Raw genomic sequence first — 22,954 nt, 5'->3', positions numbered from 1 at the left:
ATACTTTCGTATAGTTTGGATACCAATTAGATTCAAATTAAAGTATTTGAATCAATTTGAAATATGATTAAAAAAATTGATACCGTCTCGACAATTTATCCCATACATTCAATAATGCTATGAACTATGGCTTCTATTTCCACCAAGCAGATCGGCTTTCACAAGAGAAAAAGTCAGTCCGATTCAGAAATAGACTTCTCTGCCTCCATAATAATAGCCAGGTAGCTGAGTGGCAAAGAGTTCGTTGAAGAAAGGACAGGGAGTTACACATGAATGATCAAGCCACCAAACTTGGACTTGCAGATTTGAGCAAAATTGCTCATCCACGGGGCCTTATTGTGCCAATTCATTGGCAGCCCTGGTACAAATCCTAGGAACCAAAAAGAAAACAAAAATTTTGAACTAGTTGGCAGGCATCATCCACTGTAGTGTCAACTCCAATAGGGAAGGAGATTAAGCTGACCACTTGCTCCATCCACAATATATTTTATTGTAGCATTAATTTATTACATCCCGTTACTGCAAAATTCGCAGCACACTCGGATCTATTGCTTCTGATTATCAAGACTAGTCTCTGAAAATGTCTCACACTAATTAGCAGTTGCTTTTTATTTTATTCTATTTTATTTTATTTTAATTTTGTAAAACCAAAAACTATCCTAAAATAAAAGTATCTTTAAAGATCGCCTTTTAATGAAAAATATAATATATATAAATAAGGGATGGAATCTGTATCAGTTTCTTGGAGGGCAAAAATGGAGTCTTTCATCTCTCTATCTACACACGATTACAAGTCGTCGTAATTCTTCTATATAAAAGAAAAGGAAACAAAGAGACTCCACCACCGGTGCTGAAACACATAAAGATTCTCAAAATTTACTATTATGATTGCACTCAGATACAAATCGTTTCAGATTCAAGAATTACCAATAAAGCATATGATATATGTATATAACAGAAAATTAAGGAGTAGTATATAGTAAGAGATTAACTATTATCCTAATATTTAAGAAGAAAACTCTTCGCAATCCTACCATTTCCACCTTCAGGCAGAAAACCGCCAGGTTCACTTTCCTTGCCAGTTCCATATACTATCCTTAAAATCTCAGGTGGTGTACGGGCATATGAGAGTGAATTCTTGTCTGCTGATAATACATTACTTTCAGTTCTCTTCTCAGCTCCAAGTTCTTTGGGTACAATTATACCTTCATCTTTGATTCCGCACATCGCCAGCTCATTCCTCAGCCATGATATTTTGCTAGTAAACTCCGCAACTGTCATATTATAAGGCTCTACTTTCTCATGAGATTTCTCATATAGTAGTGTTCTTATCACTGCATCTTGTCCTGCCTCCACGCCCAGTAATGATGCAGCGAGCTAAGATAAATACAAGAAAAGCCCATTATCAAAAGAAAGAAAAAGGAAACCCAGATATAGGAAAATAAGTTCAATGGCTATAGCATATATAATTAAGTAAAAATCTTACTCTTTTAGTAGTGTAGTTGGCCAGTTCTGGGATGGTGCCAACATATCCTACCAGTCCTACATAGGGTAACACGTAGGATGCTAGGACATAGTTGATTGTGTTCAAGTAAGGATTAAAGGGAGGGTCCAATTTGCAGTCCAGTGCATCATCAATCACTCTTGCAAAATTCTCAGCACTGAGATCATACAGAGGCCTTGGGAATCCACCAACCGTTGTTATAATAGCTCTGAAAATTTATTAAAAATACAAATTCACCAAATAAAACTAAATAATGAACATTGGTCTCTTTTGTTTTCTTTTCTTTTCTTGATCTTTCTTGATTATTATCATCGGATTAGCAGTTTAGTAATAAAAAAAAAAAATCTTTCTTAATTACCTGATATGTCCAACTTCTTGATAACAAAATTCTTCGACAATTTGACACGTAACAGGATCAAGATTGGCCTTTTGGGCTCCAATCGGAGGAGGACCACCATTGGCTAAAGCCGGTTCAATAGAATCAAGCCCGTGACCACGTGAACCGTAGCAGAAGAATTCTGCTTCAGAGTATTCTAAGTTGAGAGCAAACTGAAGTCGATCCTTGTCGTCAGCCTCTATCGGACCACAGCTGTAAGCAGAACCTACGAGGGTGGTAGAAGCCAAAACAACAAGATAAACAAGGCCAAAGTAGCAGAAGTATCTTTCATCCATTTTGCTATACAAATGGGTACGTGCATGGGGAGATCTCTCTCTATATATATATAGCTGATTTATATTTAAGTACAAGTGATCAAATGAATAATATTCTTTCCGAAAAAGAGAGACATATGGGAGAAAACTAGGACGTGGATGGAAATATATCACAAGTGGGAGGAAGTAAGCTAATTAAGGATGTTCTTGAAGCAACCACTTCCGCCTGCATCCATAGTTAAGTAGCAAACCTAACTGTTGATGATTTCGAATTTTGCCCGCTTTGATAAATTAAATAGTTATCCACCCTGTTTACGCATCGTTTATATATATCACTCGATAGGTACACATAGCTAACGTTAGGTTTAAAGTTCATCAATAATATGTGTATGATTTGGAAGTATTTACCAAAATAGAAAAAGTAGTACTATTTCAAACTATATTTATATGAAATTAAGCTTCTGAAAGTCAATCTATAACTAAACTAATATGCTAACTTTCGGTAGATTGTTCGATCCTAAAGGAAAGGGAGGGGAATCCAAAGAGACAATTTCATGTAAGGTTGGTGTACCTTTTGTGGAGCAAGTAATACCATACATGTATATACTCTGAGAGAGAGAGAGAGAGGTTAAGATATGCCTCGCACATTTTCAAAGGAAAAAGTTCTTAATTTGCTACCACCAACACCCTTTTTGCCAATAGTCAAAACAGGCAAATGGAAAAGAGAAGTTGATAATCTTTTTAAACTAATTTTTTGTTGAATTAGTTCCATCTTTTGGAAAAGGATATTGCAATTATATTGATTTGTTTTACTTTATAACAGTGGAAGTTGTTTTTCTTTATTGTTTATTAGGACTTTATAAATAAGGCTAACAAACAATACCTTTTAAGCCCTTAAGCAAATAATTCCTAAATTAAAAAATGTGGAGATTTCTTTCAGTTTTATAATTTTTGCTTATTGGTTGTTGTCTTTTTGTTTTTCTCGTGTATCGAAAGATAATCTCCATAATTTATCGCCCTTTGTATCAAAGAACTATTATATCAGCCTTCTATTCTTTTTCTTTCAGTTGAATGCGTTCATATTGCTGCAAGGACACGAGCATTTGTAATCAAAGCTTTGCTCTCTCCCTTCCAAGTTGTTTCTGTCAGTCTTTTCTATAAAATAACCAACACTTTGCGGTCAACAAGTTTATCATTTCACAAACCTTGCTTCTTACCTTGATACAGATATTATAATTACAACATAATCTAAGATAATGATACAGATATTCTTGCGGGGATTTGCTGCTGCAAAAGTGAATTAGTTGAGCAGCCCATGAATGTGTTTGTTTAATAATCTTTCTGCTGTTGGATATTCTCTATTTCATTCATGCAAGTGCTTATCAGCAGCTATGATCAATAAACAAAAATACATTGATGGACAAAATATATCTATCACATCAAACTCCGGATATTATCCTTGAAATTCAGTTTGAATCATCAAGTTCAGACTCGACTCGAGGCCTTCTAAAATCTCCGCATTTCAAGCAGTGTTCGGGTGACACCTCAAATCTATGTCATCCTTTGACAATTCAGTTTGACACATTAAGTTGAATTGAAAAGTTTAGGCACATGTGAAACTGTACTGACAACAAAATTAGAAGTAAATATTATTATAGCAAGATTATCTAACAAATTTTAACTCGTATGTTGTCTTAAAACACCAAATATGAAGGGTCAGATTGTGCAAAGACCCAATTAGGAAGTGATAACAGGAGACATGGCTTCTTTATGAGGAAAAGGGTAAAAATATATGGGGGATTACTGCATAAATTCACGCTTCGCACCATCCAAAGTGTTCTTAAGTAGCATTGCAACAGTCATGGGACCTACACCACCTGGAACAGGAGTAATCCATCCAGCTACATTACATGCTTCCTTGTAATCTACATCTCCCACTAGCCTGTAACCAGACTTCTTACTTGGGTCATCAACAGCATTTGTCCCAACATCAATAACTGCAGCACCTGGTTTGATCCAGCTGCCCTTGATCTGAAAATTAAGAAAACAAACTGCATTTTTAAATAATAGATGAAAATGAAGGAACACAAAGTACTCCAGCGTAAATGGAGCAGAACAGAAATTATTTGTTCACCTGTAACAAATATCAATCTATTACTTGAAAGAAACAATTGCAATCTATTAGAGATTGTATGCAATGGAGGTGTTCACAAAGAAAAATTTAAACTCAATAATACCATTGTAACAAAGTAAGAGTTAATTGTCTACAATTACCATCATCGGTTGCCCTGCTGCTGCAATAATGATATCGGCTTCGCAAATGATCCTTTCTGGATCTTCAGTACGAGAATGGACTATGCTAACAGTGGCATCTGCTTTCAGAAGCAGCAGTGACACTGGCAATCCAACTATGTTGCTACGGCCTACAACAACTGCCTTCTTTCCCTTTATACTTATACCACTTCTTGATAGAAGTTCTAAACAGCCCTGTCAAGAAAAGAAAACTGCTCTTTAAACAATAAACTACCTTTGCAGTTAAAAGAAGTAATCATATTCACACAGTGAAGAGGATAAAATAAGCTTTTTAAGTAAAATTAAAACTGAACGCATTTAAAGAACACTAGATTGCCTTAGGGGTACAGGGAAGGAAAAGAGGTTCTCTGCCTTTCATAGCAAGCTTGCCAATGTTTAGAGGATGAAAACCATCCACGTCCTTCTCAATACTGATTTCACTCAAGACTTTCTCTTCATTAATGTGCTTTGGCAACGGAAGCTGAACCAAAATTCCTGGCAACAAAACAAAAAAAAAAAAAACTGCATCATTTTGTGCACAGAGAAGCAAAGCCATCACATACCAGAAACTTTATTTCTGATACTGTCCAAAAGGACCTTTTGCACTGGACACTGCTTAAAGCTTCAAACTTTGTTTCTTAGATGTATGCAGCTGCATACAATGTTGAAAATGAGAAGCTTTTTCCTACAGTTTGTGCGCCTAAAAGTGTATGGCTCGATGTCATATTATAAGAATAAGACAATCGGTAAGCAAAAAAGATACTAGCTATCAGTAACCAAATTAAATTAAGAATTATAAGTAGACCAACCATGAACATCGGTATTTGCATTTAACTCGTGGACCTTGCTGATCAGCTCGGCTTCAGAAACTTGTTCTGGGAGGTTAATGTCGAAAGACTTTATCCCAACTTCAGCACATGCCTTTCTTTTCATACTTACATAGCTTTGAGAATCCTTTCTGTTGCCTACAATCACAACAGCCAGTCCTGGAACCTAACCATATCAAAGAATTAACGGTACCTTTCGTTATGGATATCTAGATCTCAAGAATACTATTCCAAGTTTTCATTTGAAATAAATTGAACAAATTCTAGTGATAATTCTATTTTAAAATAGCTCTTATTTCAACATTCATTCAAGTCAGTTCATTATAAGAACATAAAAATCAGATAATTGGAGTCTCTTCAACGTGGCCTAGTTCTGTTAAAATCCACAGTTCATTCAGCTAAAGGTACCTTCTTCTAAGAATTTATTCACTTCTGAAAGAAAAATTAAAATAAAGATAAAAATAAAGAAGTGCACAGTTAGATGCGGTTGTGAGAAGGGGAAGCTAATACAATGAGAGAGAGAGAGAGAGAGAGAGAATAGTAAAGACCTTGCCGTATTTCTCGGAGAGTTGACGAACTTCGTCGGCGATTTCAGATCGGATTGTCTGCGCGATAGCCTTACCATCGATTATGGTAGCCTTGTGATCCGACGGTGCCGCCATTTTGGATAATTGCGGCAGCTAGTTGAGATGAGCACCAACTGCAGCTCACACTAAGAGTAGTAAGCTCACCAACTCCCAAATCAAGGACACGAAATCACTTGGTGACTGACCGACTTCAGTTAAATTTATAAGAGTTGCGCACGTGGACTTTTCGTATTAGGTTGTGGTACAAGATACATCACCCCCCCGCTCAATTGGAAACGCTCTATTTCTTTTTTTCTTTTTTCCAAATTATGTTTTATTCTAATTTTAATTCGAGTTTTTGAGGTCTGAAATTAACACTATCTATGAAAGGAGAGAGGAAGAGCTTGACTCGAGTCATGTATTGACTCACGACGTTAGTTGAGCTTAGAACAAAAATACAATTATATAACCTATAATTTAGACAGTAAAATTTGAATTTGTGATATCATTTAAATGGCTATAAATTTTTTTAGATTAAATATGATTTTATATGTTATATATAGTGAATTTTCTAATTTTAATATTTATTTTTAACACTAACAACTACTTTTATAAATAAAATATTTATATTCTAATATATTATTTATTTTTGTTATTATATAAATAAAAAATTGAAAAATATTATTTTATATGAATATTAATTATGTAGTTAATATAGATTTAATAATTAAATAGTTTAAATAAGTTTCAATTTCTACTTGAATAAGTTGAAACCCGTATTTGAATTTAAATTTTTTAAAATTCACTTAAACTTGTCTATTAGAGTCATTCAACATCTCAAAATTATTTAATTCAGTTCATTTATATTTTTATTTGCAGTTATTGCAAGACTGGTATTATTTGGTTTTTTTAATTATTTTTTATTCTTTTGAAATGGTAAAAAAAAGTCAATCATTAACAAAGTTGGACTAATTTAATTTAATTTTTCTAATAAATCTGATCCAAGTTTTTTCTAAAATTTGTAGCAAAAATGCATATCAACTAGAGATACAATCATTTAAATAAAAACATGCCAATTTTACAGAGAAGTACTCCTTTTTAAGGGAAAAGTAATTAGATTTTTTTGTCTTAATTTTATAATTTTTATATTTGATAAAATATCTATATACTACGGTTTGTTTTAATAAAATATAAGTATTATTTAGTTTATTTATTGAATGAAATTAATATTTTTCTCAAAAAGAACATAAGTATTATTTAGAATAGATACTTAAAAAAAAAAGCCAGTTAGTGTTTGGAAATTTGATTAGGATCCTTCTTAACTCTTAATTCCAAAATACATGCTTAAATCCAGATAGTATTATATTTTACCCCAGAAAATAACAGATAAATAGAACAAACCAAGCTCGATCGTATTACATATATATTCAGCAGTTGCAGTTACAGTAACAATATTTTGAGTAATTACACCAAGAACTCAGAAAGGCAAGCCACATCATTATCTTTCTTGATTTTTACATTTCAAAGCTTTCTCCCGGTCCAGTTATCTGATGATTACCAATTCTTTCAGCTGATACATGTACATATATGTTTGCTTTCCGAGAAAAGCATCGATCAGCCACCCAATTTCATGCATATTATATTGAATCGTGGACACTTTCTGATATCCAGACTCAGATCCGACTCAAGAATTTCAACAAGCTTAAGCAAGTTAATTAAAGAAGTTTTTTAAGTATGTCCCCAAGAACCCAAGAACATCATTGTTCTAATGGGATCTTCTGCACAGTAAGTAGTCCAGTTTCGTCTTTCGTTTTCTTTGGAAAACCATAGACTGTTAGCAGTAGAAGCAGTAGATGCAGTAGTAGTATTGCCCTTACCGACACCATTTCTTGCCGATTCATAAGCCTGCTTCAGCTTCTCTCCAAAAGTTCTCTTGGATTCGTGATGAGTTAGAGAACCATCGGTGGAGAGGCAGCCATGGCTATGAGGCTTCATTAGGTCTCTCCTCTCAATAAAATATTTCTTTCTTTCTTTTTTCTTCTTCTCTTGCTGGGTGTATATTATTATATATTAAGCCACCATATTAGAATTGAAGAAGAGTTTGTATAGGTATATATAGAGAGAAAGAAAAGGCATAAGTATTAGTGGTGTGGTGTGGTGTGGAGTGATGTCTTATCATACATGTCTTCTTGTTTTCATAGGGATATAAAGATTCCAAATTTTGGTTGTGGAATACAGATCAGCTGAATAGTTGATTTTATGACCTAACTTATTAGCTTTTAACTATTTAACATTTATGTTTCTCTTTACTCATTATTGGTTTCCTCTCTTTTCCTTGATAACTTGGGTTTCTTTTTCAGTTGGCTATTTGCTCGACAACATAGATTGGAAGATAAGATCTTTTTATTTTATCTTATATTCTTTCTTTTGAAATAATCTTATATTCTTTTTATAATCGAAATAGAAGAAGTAATTTCGAGGGGTTGATATTACATCATGATATATACTAATGCACCAATTTTAACTAGATGGGTAACATGCAATAATGAGAAGGAGGAAAATAAAAGTGCCTTTTTAATGGAAAACAGAATCTATCATTCATATCTTATTCAGCAGTTTACCTAAATTAAAACAGATTTTTGAAATTATAAATTAAAAAAAAATTATATGACACAATTGACCTTTTAATAATTAATATATTTAGTAAATTAAAAATTTATCAATTATTAACTTATTAAATTTAATTATTTAAAGAGAAATGAAATTAATTTCTCAAAAATCTTATTAATTTATGAAGTATTAAATATAAGAAAGTCCACTGTATTTATTATTCTAAGAATATGCTGAATTGATAAAAGCAATATTATCTTTACACGGATAGGAATATGAAAAATACGACATCCTTTATTCTTTTTACATTTATTGTTAAAAACTTGTAGGATCCGAATTTGTTATGCAGAGGGGATTTGGATTCCAAATGTTTGCAGCAAAGCTTGAGGAATATATGGAGTTGAAAGCAGCAGCAATAAGAGAACCTTATACCTTTTGCTTCTTTCTTTGCTGTGCCATGAAATGAAACCAATATGACGCCATTCTTGTGTACCCACTTCCCCTAATCCAACTTGACCAAACCAGACACAAAACAAGAGTCGTTTGCAGCCCTAAAGACTTAAAATGACTCTTGTGTGCTTTGAATGGTCAAACATTTTCATTTTGCCCCTTTTTCTGTCTGTTGAATTGTGTGCTGTAGCCATGTTTCAGTAATTTTACAATTCCAGTAGTCGTTTTCTGAATACAGATGTCAAATGTGAGAGTCGAAGTTTCAGGAAAAGTAAACCCCATGTTTCTTTTTCATTTCTATGGCCTTAATAAAACAAAAGAAAATATAAATAAAACCACCCACTGAATCTGATCTTAGAGGCTCTTTGTGAAGAGAGTCTCAGACCCTTTTCATCCTATTCACAGGCCAAGCCCAATGATGCGTGAATGTCCTCTCTGCCCAATGCAAATACGACTGCGTATTTACATTGCTAATTTATTCTCTGAATTTTTTGAATAACATCAATTTTGACCCCTTTTCTAAGAGTACGCATATGAAGTTTTGGCCACCCAATTATCTGTTTTCTCTTATGGTAATATAGTGATTATTTGGTTTGATCGTATAGATAAATGGTAAGGAGGTCCTCGCGGCAAGGGCAGGGCAAGATAGCTTTTTGAAGAGTTTAACTAACCGGCGGTGATTTTAACAAATTAATATTTTAAAATTGATTTAATTAATAAATTTAATCTCAAATTTATAGTTCTAATTCAATTAATTTTATAATTTATCGGTCGAGCTAGATATAATTTAATTTTATTCTTTTATTATAGTACTGCAACTCATTCTCTTTAAAAAAGTTAAATTAAATCTTATTTTATATAGTTTCATGATATTATTATTATTATTATTATTGTTATTGAGAAGGACATATATGCAGAGTGTTTGGATTATAATTTATAATCCCTTTGGTTAAAAAGAAAAAAAGAATATTATAATCCAAAAAATTAGTGCACAAGTAGCCTAAAAGATAAATCACCATTGACCGTCATCACCAAGAAGATAACAATTCAAATATTTAAATGTACTTTTAAATTCATTTGTAAGAATTACAAATTAATTAAAATATAAAAAATAATGTTATCAGATATATTCAAAAATTTACATCAATCTCTTACTATTGAATTTTATTGAGAAATAAACCCACTAAAATTGATATACAAAAAAATAACCATAATATATTATTAGAATATATCAACAGCACTCTCTTTCTTTTTCTTTTTCTTTTTCGTATGCATCTATAGCTATTTCCACCACTAGCAACCTCAATAGCTATTGTGCCCTTCTCTTTTATTTAAAATGTTTATAATATTCGAATAACTTTAGAATTGTAAAATTTATTTGAAAATCGACAATATATAGGGAAAAAAATTTGAGATTTACTTTGAAAATAATAATTTTCTTTTGATTGATTTCTATCATTATAAATATGATAAAACCCTTCTTTATCTCCAAAGAAAAAAGAAAAAGAAAAAGAAAAAGAAGAAAACCCTTAAATGTAAACATAAGAGTTGGGTAGCGAATTAATGAAGCAATTGGTTTAGTGATCATCAGCAAGCTCAATGCTCAACTATGAGTAGATCAAAATCAAATCTATGGGTTCCACATTGGGTATTAATTAATTGACAGTGTCATAGCAGTTTTGTTGAATGATCATTATCATCACTTCTGAGAAATTAATGTTCACCAACCATTGTTATCATTTCTGTTAAGACATATATATGTTCTCTATGTGTAATTCTTTGATATTATTAATGAGATCTGGACAGTGGGTTTCTTCAATAAAATTTCATAGCTACCATAATTGAAAGAGAAATTATAAGAAGTTAATTATCAGGAGTAGGAGTCGCCCAGGCACATTAGTATTTTATTGTCGAATATTGGCTGATTCAAACACCAATGCAACTGTGCAATCTTGAATTTGAAACGTAGACAATGCTCTAAAACATAAAAGAAACTAAACAGTGGCTCAACTTAGATGGGAATTACATGCAATACTAAGATTTGATTTATGCAGTACAAAATCATGAAAAGAAAAGGTCATCTTTGCAGGTCACAGGACTGAACAAATTACGAGATGCAATTTGCTTTTTGGACAATGTAAAGAAAAGGTCATCTTTTTCTTTATCATGAATACTCCAGCACTTATCGTCCTAGTTCATCTCTTCACTTTCACATCAAAAATCTTGCACTATCTTTTATTTTCTCCCTCCCACATAATCCTGCTATATCAATATATATGTATTTTTCCTTTTCAATTTCAGGCAAAAGAAAATCTTTATTTTTCACTGAAGATATATAGATTTTACTTTTGCTCTTTTATTTTCTCTATGCATATAATACGTATACTCCATTAAGTCTTATATTGAGAAGTATATTAGTTCACGTTCTTAAATAAAGTGAAAAACAGAAAGAAAAAAGAAAATCTAAACCAACATGGGGTTAATGCATTGAAATAGTATACGAAATGCATGGGAATTCTGGAAGCATATGATCGATCTACTGAAATGAAGGGTTATGGGTTATAGTTTTGAGCAACTATAATCGCCATAAGAGATGGTCCAATTATTTTGTTAATTATAGTGAAAGGGAGACCATAATTTGGTAGAGACAAATCATTTTACCTTTTGTTATTAGTGAGAGTCTTTCTAGATTCTTTAAATCATTTCCCAGCAAGAGGGCCCTCCAGAAGTCAATATCATTCTATCTTTTGCAAATGAAAGACAATGGAGAATAATAATTAATCCAAATCAGTTAGTTGTATTTTATTTAATTAGTTAATTAGCAGCACCAAGTTAATCATTCCAAGAGTATTAATGGCCTTCTCTTTGAGGAGTACTGGCCCAATAGAGTCATCGTGGAATCAAAATAATATAGCTTTCTAGAATCTGAAAAAGAAAATATTGGAAACAAAATTTGGTAATAATGAATTGTGCAAGATTTTCCGGGAAGAATAATCCCATATGAATATTCTACTATGGAATGGATATAGGAGTAAAGACAAAAGATGGCAGCTATAGGATATGAAGATCCTTTTAAAATGGTGATTGGAATTGAAGGTTTTTCTTTTTTTTTTTTTTGCTTTTTTAAAAATAAAAAGAAAAGAATTTAAATAAGATTTGAATTCCAGAGTTCATAGCCTAAAAAATACTCAAACATCAGTTCAACTAAATCCAATTCCAATTGGTAAAGAGATTCAACTTTAAAATACTATCCGAACTGAAATATTGACGGTAAATTATATATTATTGAAGCATCTCAATACGAATCCGAAGTATATATAATTGTTGGACTAAGCTATTTTTTTTCAGTCACTTGTACATATTGGTCCCGGCCAATTGACAGTATGGGGACCAAAAAGAGAGGGGAAGGAAAGAAAGAAAAGCGAAAACCTACCACACAAGTTATTGCTTTTCTCCTATGAAAGTTTGATCCTATTGATATCCCCCTCGCATTGAAAGCAAAAGCTATTATGTATAAAGATGTTTTAACCAAAGCAAAGTATTGCTTTCTCAAAAGATAACTTTAAGCATTTCTGAAAAGAATTTGCCCATCTTCGTCAGTTTTCTTGAGTTGATAATAAGGTGTTATTGCCAATAATGCAGGGATATATAGCGGTACTATTTTCAGGTTTTCGTATTCTTTCCCAGATACTTTATTATGTTACCCTTTCAATGCAACTGGAAGAATACAAACAAAAAGACAATTAATTTGGAATTTCACATTCACCATTTCAAAATGTTTTGATCTGTTAAAGTATGGCAAGAAATTGTTTTGTTTTATCTAATCATCTTTTGCATATGTGAGAGAGATATATAGAAAAAGAATATGATGAACAAAAATCTCCTTTACACATAAACGGAAGGAAAGGAAGATTTTCAAGACCTGAAAAAGTAACCAAACATTTCTCTATTACAAAAGCCATGTAGAAATTCGTAATTAAGCTTAACCCAAAGCAGCAAATCAAATAAGCCTAAAACTACTCATAAATAAAATAGAAAGAAACTATATTATAGAACCCAAAAAAACGCAAATTAAAAACATCCTTTTTTTCTTTTCTGTTTTTTGTTTTTCCTTTATTTATCCCTAGATTTCCACTTAACCTTAACCTGGCATAACAATATTAATTATAATCACCAACTTTCTCCCTTCCCATGGACTTAAGCTAGATAGTACGTAATTACATGACAATTTATTTCACATGATTGAGCATCCACCCTGATGATCGTAATCGTAATAATCACGATCGTTATAGTAAGTAATCTTATTGATTGGCTCAGATGGTGGAGCTGGTGGCTGGCGCCTTTCAGCAGATTGAGAATAGAGATGAGCATGCATGGCCATTGAAGGTGCGTAGTAAGATGTAGTAGCACTCGGATATGCCGTGTTGTAGCTTACTCCGTAAGTTCCTGCTACTGGAGGAGATGCATAATACATTGGTACATATGGGTATGCATGAAGATGACGATGATGTGGAGGACTATGGTTCAATGACGTCATAGGTGGAGCTGGATCTGGAACAGCCGCTGGAGCAGACACGGCGGGTTCTGCTGGTGGGCCACTGGCAGGATCGCCGCTGCCACTGGTTCCGTTTCCACCGGTATTAGAATTGTTATCATTTTGCCCTTTCTTCTTCTTTTTCTTCTTTTTACTTCCACTTCCACTCCCATCATTAGCAGCAGTGTCTTCTCCAACCGCTTCCTCGCTTTTTACCTCAGGTAGATGGTCACCACCACCACCATTATCAAGACTAGCTTTTTGAACTGTCTCTGGCTTTTCTGCTGGATTCTTTTGCTCATCATTGTCACCTTTACCGGCACCAACTTCTGGAACATCTTCAGAGGGCTTCTGTTTTCCACTGTTCTTTGATTTTCCCGACTTCTTATGGTCGATTATTTCAGGCTTTTCAGGCCAAAGCTCTGCATGTTTTCCTGATTTTCCAAGTTTCTTGATGAGAGTCTCGGCACTCACGTTACCAGTCACTGTCACCTTATGCTGCTGAGAATCAATCTCCGTCATAAAAACACCTGCTCAAAGGATAACAAAGAATATATATATGTCATATATATATGTAAGGGAGAAGATTCACAGGATATAACTCAATGATGATGAACACACATAATACAAATATTAAAAAGATATATACAGTACCCTCAATTCCTTGAAGAACTTTCTTGACTTTCTTCTTGCAGCCTTCACAATGGATTGAGACTCTGAAGGCCCATGTCTGCGAAACAGTAAAGAAAATTAAGTGACAGTATTATAAGAGAAGAAAAAGAAGTGGGTGAACATAATGAAACTCTATAAAATTACCTGGTATTTCAGCTGTTCTGGTGCAGCTTCATTTAGCTTCGTTGCCATATCAGAGAAAGAGAGAGATGTAGAGGGGGAAGGAAAGGGGAGGTTTGAATGTGTAGGCAGAGAGGTTTAAGAAGAATTAGGAGGAGGATTGGAGTAAGGTGGAAGTGAAAGGGGTCGAATAAAAGCAATAAAGAGAAAGAATGAGCTCATTGGGTGAGGATTCCATGTCAACAATGCAATATTACGCCCAATAAAATACAACTGGCTTTTCTTTTTCTCCCCCTTTTTCTTTTCCTGGTGTATGAGGAAAATAAATTTATATAAACAAGAGTAATATATTTCTTTTCTCAACTTCCTTAATCAGATCATACAATAACAACAATATCTTACTAGCTCCTCTGTCATTGCCTGCTAATAATAATAATTCCCTATCTTTATGAGCTATGTGTTCTGTTATTCATCCACTTTAAATTAATTGAGTCCGACCAACTATAATTCAAATTCCAAAATTGATACCCTCGAAACGAATTCAATATCAATATCTAATTACCCTTCACACCAACATTCTTTTAAATAAATAACCAAATAAGGATCTATATATAAAGCACATCAATACAGGTTTGTGATAATCACCACAGAGCCAAGTCTGCTGCCCTTTTACTGTATATGCAGATGCATTTTGCATGGATGGCATGTTGGCTGTGGTCTTTAATTGCTTTGCTTTCTTGCACAATTTTAAAGGAGTAATCATAGTCCGATACCCTCTAAATTAATTCTAAATATATGCAAATAAAAGGAAAGCAGTTATAAAATTTGTGTGTGTTTTTTTCCCTTAGCCCTGTATAGTGGAACTGATTTTGTCACAGCAAGTACTAACTTCACTTTTTTTTGGTTGCAGTAGGACAAGAATCACACTGTTTCCTTCAGTCCCTTCCACCAAATAATTGATGAATTAAGTTAGGTAATTGATGTGAAATATCAAGTATATACTTCATTTACGTGATTAAAAGAAAATCATTGAAGGAAAGTTTACTTTACTGGCCTATTTACCGGACACTCCCCAGTCATTTTCCTAGCACCACTCCTCCTTCCCCAACATCTCAACTATTTAAAGAATGTGAAACTTTACTACTACTGACAGGGGTGTTAAAACCTCCACCGCTGTGATTGTCAAGAAACAAAAGCTAATGTAACTAATCCTTTTTTCTTTCTATTTTAAATGTAATTTCGCTGATCCTAAAAGTTAAGGAAGAAGGTGTTCATCAAACTAATCCTCGAAAGTTTCTTTTGCCATCCCATCAAGAAAATTGATCTGCAGGCATTTCTTTTGCAAAGACTAGAGATACATATTGACATTCTTTTCAAGTTAGAAGTTTTTGCAAGGTGGAATAGTAAAAAGAGACCCAAATCTATGTGATTTTTGAGAATTTTTAACTGATATTTTTAATTTTGGCAAAAATGAACAGAATTATAAAATTATTGACAATTTTAGTCAAAATTGGATGACCTAGCATATAATTAAGCTGGAATACTATAAATAAGTCATAATATCATTTAACTTACCTAATTTTGACTAGGTTCGAGAATTGGCCAAAATTATAATTAATTTTATATTACATCTATTTTTACCAAGACTGGCTAAAATTCCCAAAAATTGCACAAATGTGGACTTCTTTAACCATCGAGTCTTTTTGCAAATCAAATGACAGAGAACAGGAATCAGAATTATGTTCCAAACGAAGATAATCTGTATTCCAAACTGCTCTTCTCTTCTTCTTTCTTTTTCTTTTTATTCTGACCATCAATGGGTTCTATGCTTGCTACCACCCAAATGATTGCTTTAGTCGCCCCCTTCGTCTTCGTGATGGAACTGGTAGCAAACTATAAACTGGAAGACCCTATACAGCAGCGCTTTTGCCCTTTTTGAGGTTATTTATTATTCTGTAGAAACTAAAGTAGCGAATATAATGTGTTTCATTTCAACTCGTGCCCTAATAGCCAACCTTACCAATAATTGTATTCAATTAGACAGAAAGTTGTTAGGTGGTTAGGAAAGAGTAAACCCTTAATTATATGTTTTTAACAGATAAAATTAAAGGAAAAAAAGAAAAAAGAAAATCAACGATATGATGACTGCTCAAAGGCATATAATGATTAGAAAAAACCAAAATCAGTACATGAAAGTTAAAAGTTAAAAGTTAAGGACATTTGACAAGAATGAAGATGACATCGCACTAGACCCATTTTTACCTCCCACTTGAAGCAAAGCTTCCTTCTTTTCTTTTCTGTTGAAACATCATCATTGCACTTTCAATCGTATTTGCCAAAAAGATTCTACTAAGCAGTGTTTAACAGTAATACCGTAATGACTGAGAGAGAAAGCTAAGGTTATCCTTATTAAAGTCTGTCAATAAATATGCAAATTATCCCGCGCTAGGTGTGCAAGAGAATATAAAAGTCATATTATTAGTTAAACCCAAATTAAAATTGATTTAATGACTAATTCACACTCTTTTCATTTATAATCTTTCAGCTTAGAAAGCATGAAATAATGTTCCATGTAACAACATTACATCTGACAGATTCTTGTTGATGCAAAATGTTTTTGATGTGAAACCAAAATGGAACACATTCTTCGTATAATTATGATCGGGTTGTCATTTCACTTCCGAATCCCTACGGAATGGAAATTTGTATTGTGAATAATCGGGTCCAATATATTGTTTTCAGCAGAAATAGATGAGGACTTTGGAATTCTCTTCAATTACCAACATTATGATGCCTCCCGACTCTGAGCACTGCTATGATTTCTATTACATCATCTCTAATTACTAATTACTGTAACACTTCTACATGTGTTGTCCTTTTCAGTTTGTAATAATAGACGCATGTGCATTTTAACGAATAACATTTTAAAGATTTTTGCTGAAGATAATAAAGCTTAGAGCAACTGCAGTTCAAGTTTCAGCAGCAATATCTAATATCAGATGCTGAAGCAACACATGTTTTAGTGAATAACTGGTTTCATTCAAGGTAACCTAGATTTCATCTATTTTCAATCCTCAAATTTGGGGAGGGGCTGATCCTACTGCAGCTTGTTCCAAAGCAAGCAAAATGAACCCTAACAGTTTAACGAGAATCAAGAAGTATCTGTTCCATATTTTATCTGTTCTTTTTTTTTTTTTAAAGAATTCTTCTTAGTTTATCTTCTTCTTTTTTTCTATTTCTCTTTTTGATTTTTTTACTTTGGGCTGCAATTATATCACGAATGACATTCATATACAAATATTTTATATTTTAAAGTTGAATTATTGAGATATATTTAAATTAATAAATATATATTAATAGTCTATCCATATTTATATAAATAATAAGGTACACTTATACTATCAAAGAATCTTCCCTGATATTATTAATGGTTAAAAGGCAAAAAAAAAAAAAAAAAAAAACTGTCAAGAAACCACAATGAAAGCAGACTCTGTAACTTGTTCTCTTTCAGAATCTGAGCACAGAAATTTAGAAAAGTAAGTAAAAAAGGAAAAGCAAAAAGAAAGAAGGAACACTTGTAATATTAAACAGATTAAAGAATGATGAGCACTCATATGTACAATAAGAAATAATAGCCATCACACAGTTGCCAACTTTAGCCTTGAGCAGGACAAACAGACTTTTAACGTGCAATATCTGGTTTATAACTGGCTATACTTTCCAGAAAAATTTCGTCACTTAGCTCTGCTGACACTCCAGGTATTCCAATTATTTCAGCTTTCGAAATAAAATTCTAAGAAATTACGACAAGAACACCCTGAATTCTTTAAAATTTATTTAAAGCAGCATATAATAATAAAGCCAAGTCCTACTTATCTCCCACTTTGCATGAGCCAATGGTTTACGAGGTGGAGCTAATGTGACTTGTGGCTACACCTGGCACTCACAACAGCTCTTGCTTTATCTTCTTTGTACGATGGCCAGCATAAAAATGTTTAATACCACTAATCATATCAATGTCTATCCGGAGAAACCAATAAATGCAATACGCAACCTCATTGAAATGGATTTGGCTTACTTTGGACTACACCGCACCTGGATGCCATGCTATGCAACTTGAGTTGAAAACTGAAGTGGAGCTTGGCCAATTGAAACACCACCTGCTGATGTGGCTGTATATTTCAACAGCATAAACCACAGGAAATTTACTGAAACGTGACAGCATATAAATTATCTTATGTTATAGCCAACAGAATGTACTAGATGTTTAAAGATAAAGTATATCCTACTGTCGTAATTAATAATGCTAAATATTGCAAGATTGGATTATGGAACAGTCTTAACACATTGTTTTCCATTGAAATTAACAAAATGTATTCTTCCTCATAAAGTAAGAGCAGAAGCAGACATGAGGAATCAAAAGTAAAAAGGATAAAACAGAAAACGTTCAGCGAATACCTTAGAGATCCTGTTAGCTTTATATGCCAGAGCTTTGTCAGCTATCTCACACCAAGAGACATTAGATTTGCATATATTCACTGAACTGCACAGAATCTGCAAGATCAGTCTAAACTGCAACATCTTGCAAGATCAGGTTGATGAACATTTATTCAGAGTTCTGATAGGGAAGAATTCTTTACTTTGAACCTCGAGAAATTAGGGTTGTTTAGCTGTGGAGAATATTTTTCATTTTCAATTTTCAGTTTTCTTTTACATTTCTATGTTTTCCCAACTTTTTATTTACCATCTAAGAAAATCAAAATTTAAGATAGGAGCTACTAAGAAAAGATATGTATTAGTTTGGAAAATTATGGTAACTAAACATGAGACTCTATTTTTCAGTTTTCTTAGAAGAATCAGCTTCAGTTAACACAACTAAACAGGTCCATCCTCATAATACAGCAATTTTATGTTTTTATGGGTCATTTGATTAGGAAAATATATGAAAAATTAAACTTCTTTCACACGTAAGACACTTGCTTCAATTTCTAACATTTAATTTCAACATTTAATCCATCAATACCTTTCACTTTGGTTTTCAAACAGAAAGAAAGTCTTTCCCAATATGCTCTCTGAAAAATATATATATATATTCATTGAATCTGTGTGCACGTTCTAAAAATAACTCAAGAAATAGAGATATTGGCTCGACGTACAAATGCTTGAGCTTAAATACACTGAAAAATATCAAGCACTGACAGTTTGAAAAGAAAATATTATCATGTCCCATTAACTGTTTTGCCTACAATAACTCCAATTATGATGAAATTCAGAGCCGTGAAGGCCCTATCTTGAAAGCCAGAATTTCATTCCATGTCAAGGGCCTAGTAACCTGGAATAATACCTTCCGAAATTGTACTTCCAGCTCCTCCAACGAGCTAGTGTTATTAATAACAATGTCTGCTGTAGATCGTTTTTAATCCAAAACCATCTGAGAATGTATCCTATTTCTGGCATCCTCCTCACAGCTGTTGTCTCTAGCCATGAGTCGCCGAAAAACTGTGTTTCAGTATCAACCCATACAACAATAATGGGCTTTGTCCAATTATCCATCTTGTCCTCGAATAGCAAAGGGGTACCGAGAACCTTTACCTTACATCCTCCCAACCACAACTTCAATATTTCATAAGAGATACCGGAGGAAATATAAGGAGCCAATAGCCTGCAAGTATAGAATATCAAAATTTGAAGTTCAGCCATAAAATTAAGTTTATTTCTCCAAATCTAGTAAGCATCAAAGAATTAACTCACATGCTTCCGTGAAGCCATGCAATTGCAATTTCAGCCATTAACCATACTCCAGAAAAGAACATCGCTCTTTTTGAATAGCCTTTAAAAGCATGATTCGAAGTTATATAGTATTACTCACTCGCGGAGTTTAACAAATTTATTTTGCATTCCTTACAGCGAAAATGCTATCTGCATAAAATAGTTGTTTCTGATCAAACAACAATACCGGTTAATTAAATTTGGCGTTTTGCAGGATCAGAAAACACAAATTGACCAAGTTTTGCCCTATTAATTCTCTATTAGCTTGTAAGATGCCCTCTCCAAACGTTGCTACAACCTTGTTGTAACCACCGATATCTTTCTTTAGAACATCCTGCAAACAGTACAAGTATGAATCAATAGGCAAATTCTATGAACGCAGGCCGCAGCAACATCATTATGCACTGGCATTACCAAAAAGGAGCCAGGTCAAGTTACTTAATGGCCCAAGCCTACCATAGGCTAAAGGGATTGGAACTATTTTAAGGAATTGAATTGATGCGGTATGCATATCATGCGAGTAATAATCACAGAAATGAATAATGTAAAATAGAATAAATAAATAAGAGCTTACACGACCGACAACATCGTCGTGAGAATTTGAAAAGATTAGGTACCGTACTATTTCCTGAAGTTATGCCGCCGGCCGCCGGTCAATCTTACTATCTTATTCTTTCTTTTGCAGGTAATATTCTTATTGGTACTAAAATTTTGATCTATATTTTCAATTGGTATTAATGTTTTAATTTTTTTTAACTAAAATTTTAATTTTTATTGTAGACGATAGTACTCAATGGAAATCTGTCAATTTCTGATGACATGGAGGGCAGAACTCCACCTCAGTATTCTACTTATGTTCACGTCACGCTTGATTTTGATAAATTTTCCTGTTGGTATCAAAGTTTTGTGATAGATTATAAATAGTTATACTTATTGTGTTTAATTCCCTTAAAGTTTGATTGGATAATGTGTTTATTTATAGAAATTGTGTTTTTTCTGATCTAGATGATGAAATATCAAGGATTGAGTGAAATTCAGCCTAAAGACATGTTTTAACGCATCACTTATCAGAAACCAAGTCTTTTGGAGAAAGAGAAAAAATTTAGATAAAAGATCTTTCAATAAGGCGTGACCACACCGTAGAATCTGTGAGCTGCTGGAATTTGCAGAAGAGAATTTTGAATTTTCAAGATAAATTCGCGGTGGACCCACTTTTATATAATTTCTTTTATTTTTGAAGTGCTGGATAAAGAGAACTTACTCCCATTTATTTAGGATTTTAATTTGTTTAGACTACTCTTTATCTTATCCTTCCTTATAGAGATAAGATCATATAGAAAGTTTATTTCTTTTTTATAAGGATTATCCTATTAGGGTTTATGTTTGACTTCCTATATAAGGAGGCTAGTTTTACCAAGTAGAGAGGGACTGAGTACTTTGAGATTATTATTATTTTTCTTCTATTCTTTTCTTGTGAATTTTTATTCCACCATGTGTGGCTAAGTTCTTAGTTTTTGATTCAAGAGTGAATAAATTCCAATTGTGATTATGTGATGCTTTGTGCTTAATAGAATTTTTTTTTAATTCAAATATTCTTTATTTTTTTTATTATTTATGAAATTTTGATATTGATTGAACTGACGACTCAACTTTGATATTGATTTTTCTATTGCTAAACTTTGAGTTTGTGATCCGTAATTGTCATGAACGATTGACACAAGTAGCAAGGAGCTGGCTCATGTATGTGTGATTGCAGCCTTTTCTAATTACATAGCTTACATGATAGGCCCTAGGGAAATAAAGGAACAAGGTTAATTCAATTGCAGCTATCTCAATTAATTATTGTTGGTTTAGTTATTCTCATTATTCTTAATGCTATTATTGAGTTGATATAGAACGCTATCGTGCCCAGTTGACTAATGGTAAGTTTTGATTTGGATGCTGGGTTTGAGTCAATTATATTAGGAGAATTTACACTTGTTGGGGCTTTTCCGAATAAGTAGACTAAGTACTTGAATAGAAAAATTAAGATTTAAGTCTATGATCATGATTACAATTGGATGGAATTAGCACTCTTGAATTGGAAATTTGTTAAAATTGATGTTTATTTACTTTAATATTCAGGCTTCATTATTTTCTATTTATTTATAATTTTGATTTAAACATTCAAAATCCCCCCGTTTTTATTTTACTTTGAGAAGCTATCCACATTGGTTCCCTTGGGATTTGACCTGGTTTCACTATTTCTACAAGTTAGTTTAGGAAAATCAGTAATTTATTTTGAAGGGCTTTACAATTTGACCAAGTTTTGCCCTATCAATTCTATATTAGCTTGTAAGATGCCCTCTCCAAACGCTGCTACAACCTTGTTGTAACTACCGCTATCTTTCTTTAGCTACTTCTGCAGCTATAGGTTTGCATTTTTACCCAATATGGGAAGCGGCGTCTGTTGATGAATGGTTATACAATGGCGGTCCTTATGAGCTAATTGTTCTACACATCCTGCAAACAGTACAAGTATGAATCAATAGGCAAAAGGGACTAGAACTATTTTAAGGAATTGAATTGATGCAGTATGCATATCATGCGACTAATAATCACAAAAATGAAGAATATAAAATAGAATAAATAAATAAGAGCTTACATGAGCGACAACATCGTCGTGGGAATTTGAAAAGATTAGATACCGTACTATTCCCTGAAGTTATGCCGCCGATCAATTCTACTATCTCATTCTTTCTTTTGCGTATGTTCATGTCACACTTGATTTTGATAAATTTTTCTGTTGGTACCAAAGTTTTGTCACTTATGTTTAAATAGTATTAAATTTTTAATTTGTTTCTTTTTGATACCAAACTCATTATTTTTGTTTCAATTGATGGTAGTTGATGGAGACACTTATAAAAGCAAATTTCCATGTTAGTTAAGCACTCTCCAATACTTGACAGTTCACCGAAAC

General features: G+C 33.0%; 3 protein-coding genes and 1 pseudogene across 3 annotated transcripts; all 4 read right to left on the bottom strand.

Annotated features, from left to right (window-relative positions):
• Nucleotides 1-851: 851 nt before the first annotated feature.
• On the bottom strand, nt 852-2,320 carry LOC8271747 (desiccation-related protein PCC13-62). Its single transcript, XM_002531828.4, has 3 exons — nt 1,863-2,320; nt 1,487-1,712; nt 852-1,377 (listed from the first exon to the last, which is right to left on the bottom strand). The coding sequence occupies exons 1-3, from the start codon at nt 2,174-2,176 to the stop codon at nt 1,000-1,002; spliced, it is 918 nt and encodes a 305-aa protein (XP_002531874.2). The 5' UTR covers nt 2,177-2,320; the 3' UTR covers nt 852-999.
• Nucleotides 2,321-3,780: 1,460 nt separating this feature from the next.
• LOC8271746 (bifunctional protein FolD 2) lies at nt 3,781-6,024 on the bottom strand. Its single transcript, XM_002531827.4, has 5 exons — nt 5,823-6,024; nt 5,257-5,440; nt 4,785-4,942; nt 4,430-4,642; nt 3,781-4,186 (listed from the first exon to the last, which is right to left on the bottom strand). Exons 1-5 carry the CDS (start codon nt 5,934-5,936, stop codon nt 3,956-3,958), a joined length of 900 nt encoding a protein of 299 aa, XP_002531873.1. The 5' UTR covers nt 5,937-6,024; the 3' UTR covers nt 3,781-3,955.
• A 6,805-nt stretch (nt 6,025-12,829) lies between these two features.
• Nucleotides 12,830-14,464, bottom strand: LOC8271744 (heavy metal-associated isoprenylated plant protein 36). Its single transcript, XM_002531825.4, has 3 exons — nt 14,251-14,464; nt 14,089-14,164; nt 12,830-13,964 (listed from the first exon to the last, which is right to left on the bottom strand). Exons 1-3 carry the CDS (start codon nt 14,296-14,298, stop codon nt 13,135-13,137), a joined length of 954 nt encoding a protein of 317 aa, XP_002531871.2. The 5' UTR covers nt 14,299-14,464; the 3' UTR covers nt 12,830-13,134.
• A 4,981-nt stretch (nt 14,465-19,445) lies between these two features.
• LOC125369724 lies at nt 19,446-22,751 on the bottom strand (annotated as a pseudogene).
• Nucleotides 22,752-22,954: the final 203 nt, after the last annotated feature.

This window comes from Ricinus communis, chromosome 1, assembly GCF_019578655.1.
Source record: "Ricinus communis isolate WT05 ecotype wild-type chromosome 1, ASM1957865v1, whole genome shotgun sequence".
NCBI lineage: Eukaryota > Viridiplantae > Streptophyta > Magnoliopsida > Malpighiales > Euphorbiaceae > Ricinus > Ricinus communis.
Note: the sequence above shows the minus strand (reverse complement) of the source record. Positions and strands in the feature narration are given on the sequence as shown.

What these genes read in the sequence shown, in the direction of transcription:
- LOC8271747 (XM_002531828.4), bottom strand. Translation starts at nt 2,176, where the DNA reads ATGGATGAAAGATACTTCTGCTACTTTGGCCTTGTTTATCTTGTTGTT. An exon ending in CAAGAAGTTGGACATATCAG is followed by an intron (nt 1,713 to 1,862) that starts GTAATTAAGAAA and finishes ATAAATTTTCAG; the next exon opens with AGCTATTATAACAACGGTTG. An exon ending in CCAACTACACTACTAAAAGA is followed by an intron (nt 1,378 to 1,486) that starts GTAAGATTTTTA and finishes TATTTATCTTAG; the next exon opens with CTCGCTGCATCATTACTGGG.
- LOC8271746 (XM_002531827.4), bottom strand. Translation starts at nt 5,936, where the DNA reads ATGGCGGCACCGTCGGATCACAAGGCTACCATAATCGATGGTAAGGCT. An exon ending in TCTCCGAGAAATACGGCAAG is followed by an intron (nt 5,441 to 5,822) that starts GTCTTTACTATT and finishes TGATATGGTTAG; the next exon opens with GTTCCAGGACTGGCTGTTGT. An exon ending in TGCAAATACCGATGTTCATG is followed by an intron (nt 4,943 to 5,256) that starts GTTGGTCTACTT and finishes TTTTGTTGCCAG; the next exon opens with GAATTTTGGTTCAGCTTCCG.
- LOC8271744 (XM_002531825.4), bottom strand. Translation starts at nt 14,298, where the DNA reads ATGGCAACGAAGCTAAATGAAGCTGCACCAGAACAGCTGAAATACCAG. An exon ending in CAGAACAGCTGAAATACCAG is followed by an intron (nt 14,165 to 14,250) that starts GTAATTTTATAG and finishes ACTGTTTCGCAG; the next exon opens with ACATGGGCCTTCAGAGTCTC. An exon ending in AGTTCTTCAAGGAATTGAGG is followed by an intron (nt 13,965 to 14,088) that starts GTACTGTATATA and finishes TCCTTTGAGCAG; the next exon opens with GTGTTTTTATGACGGAGATT.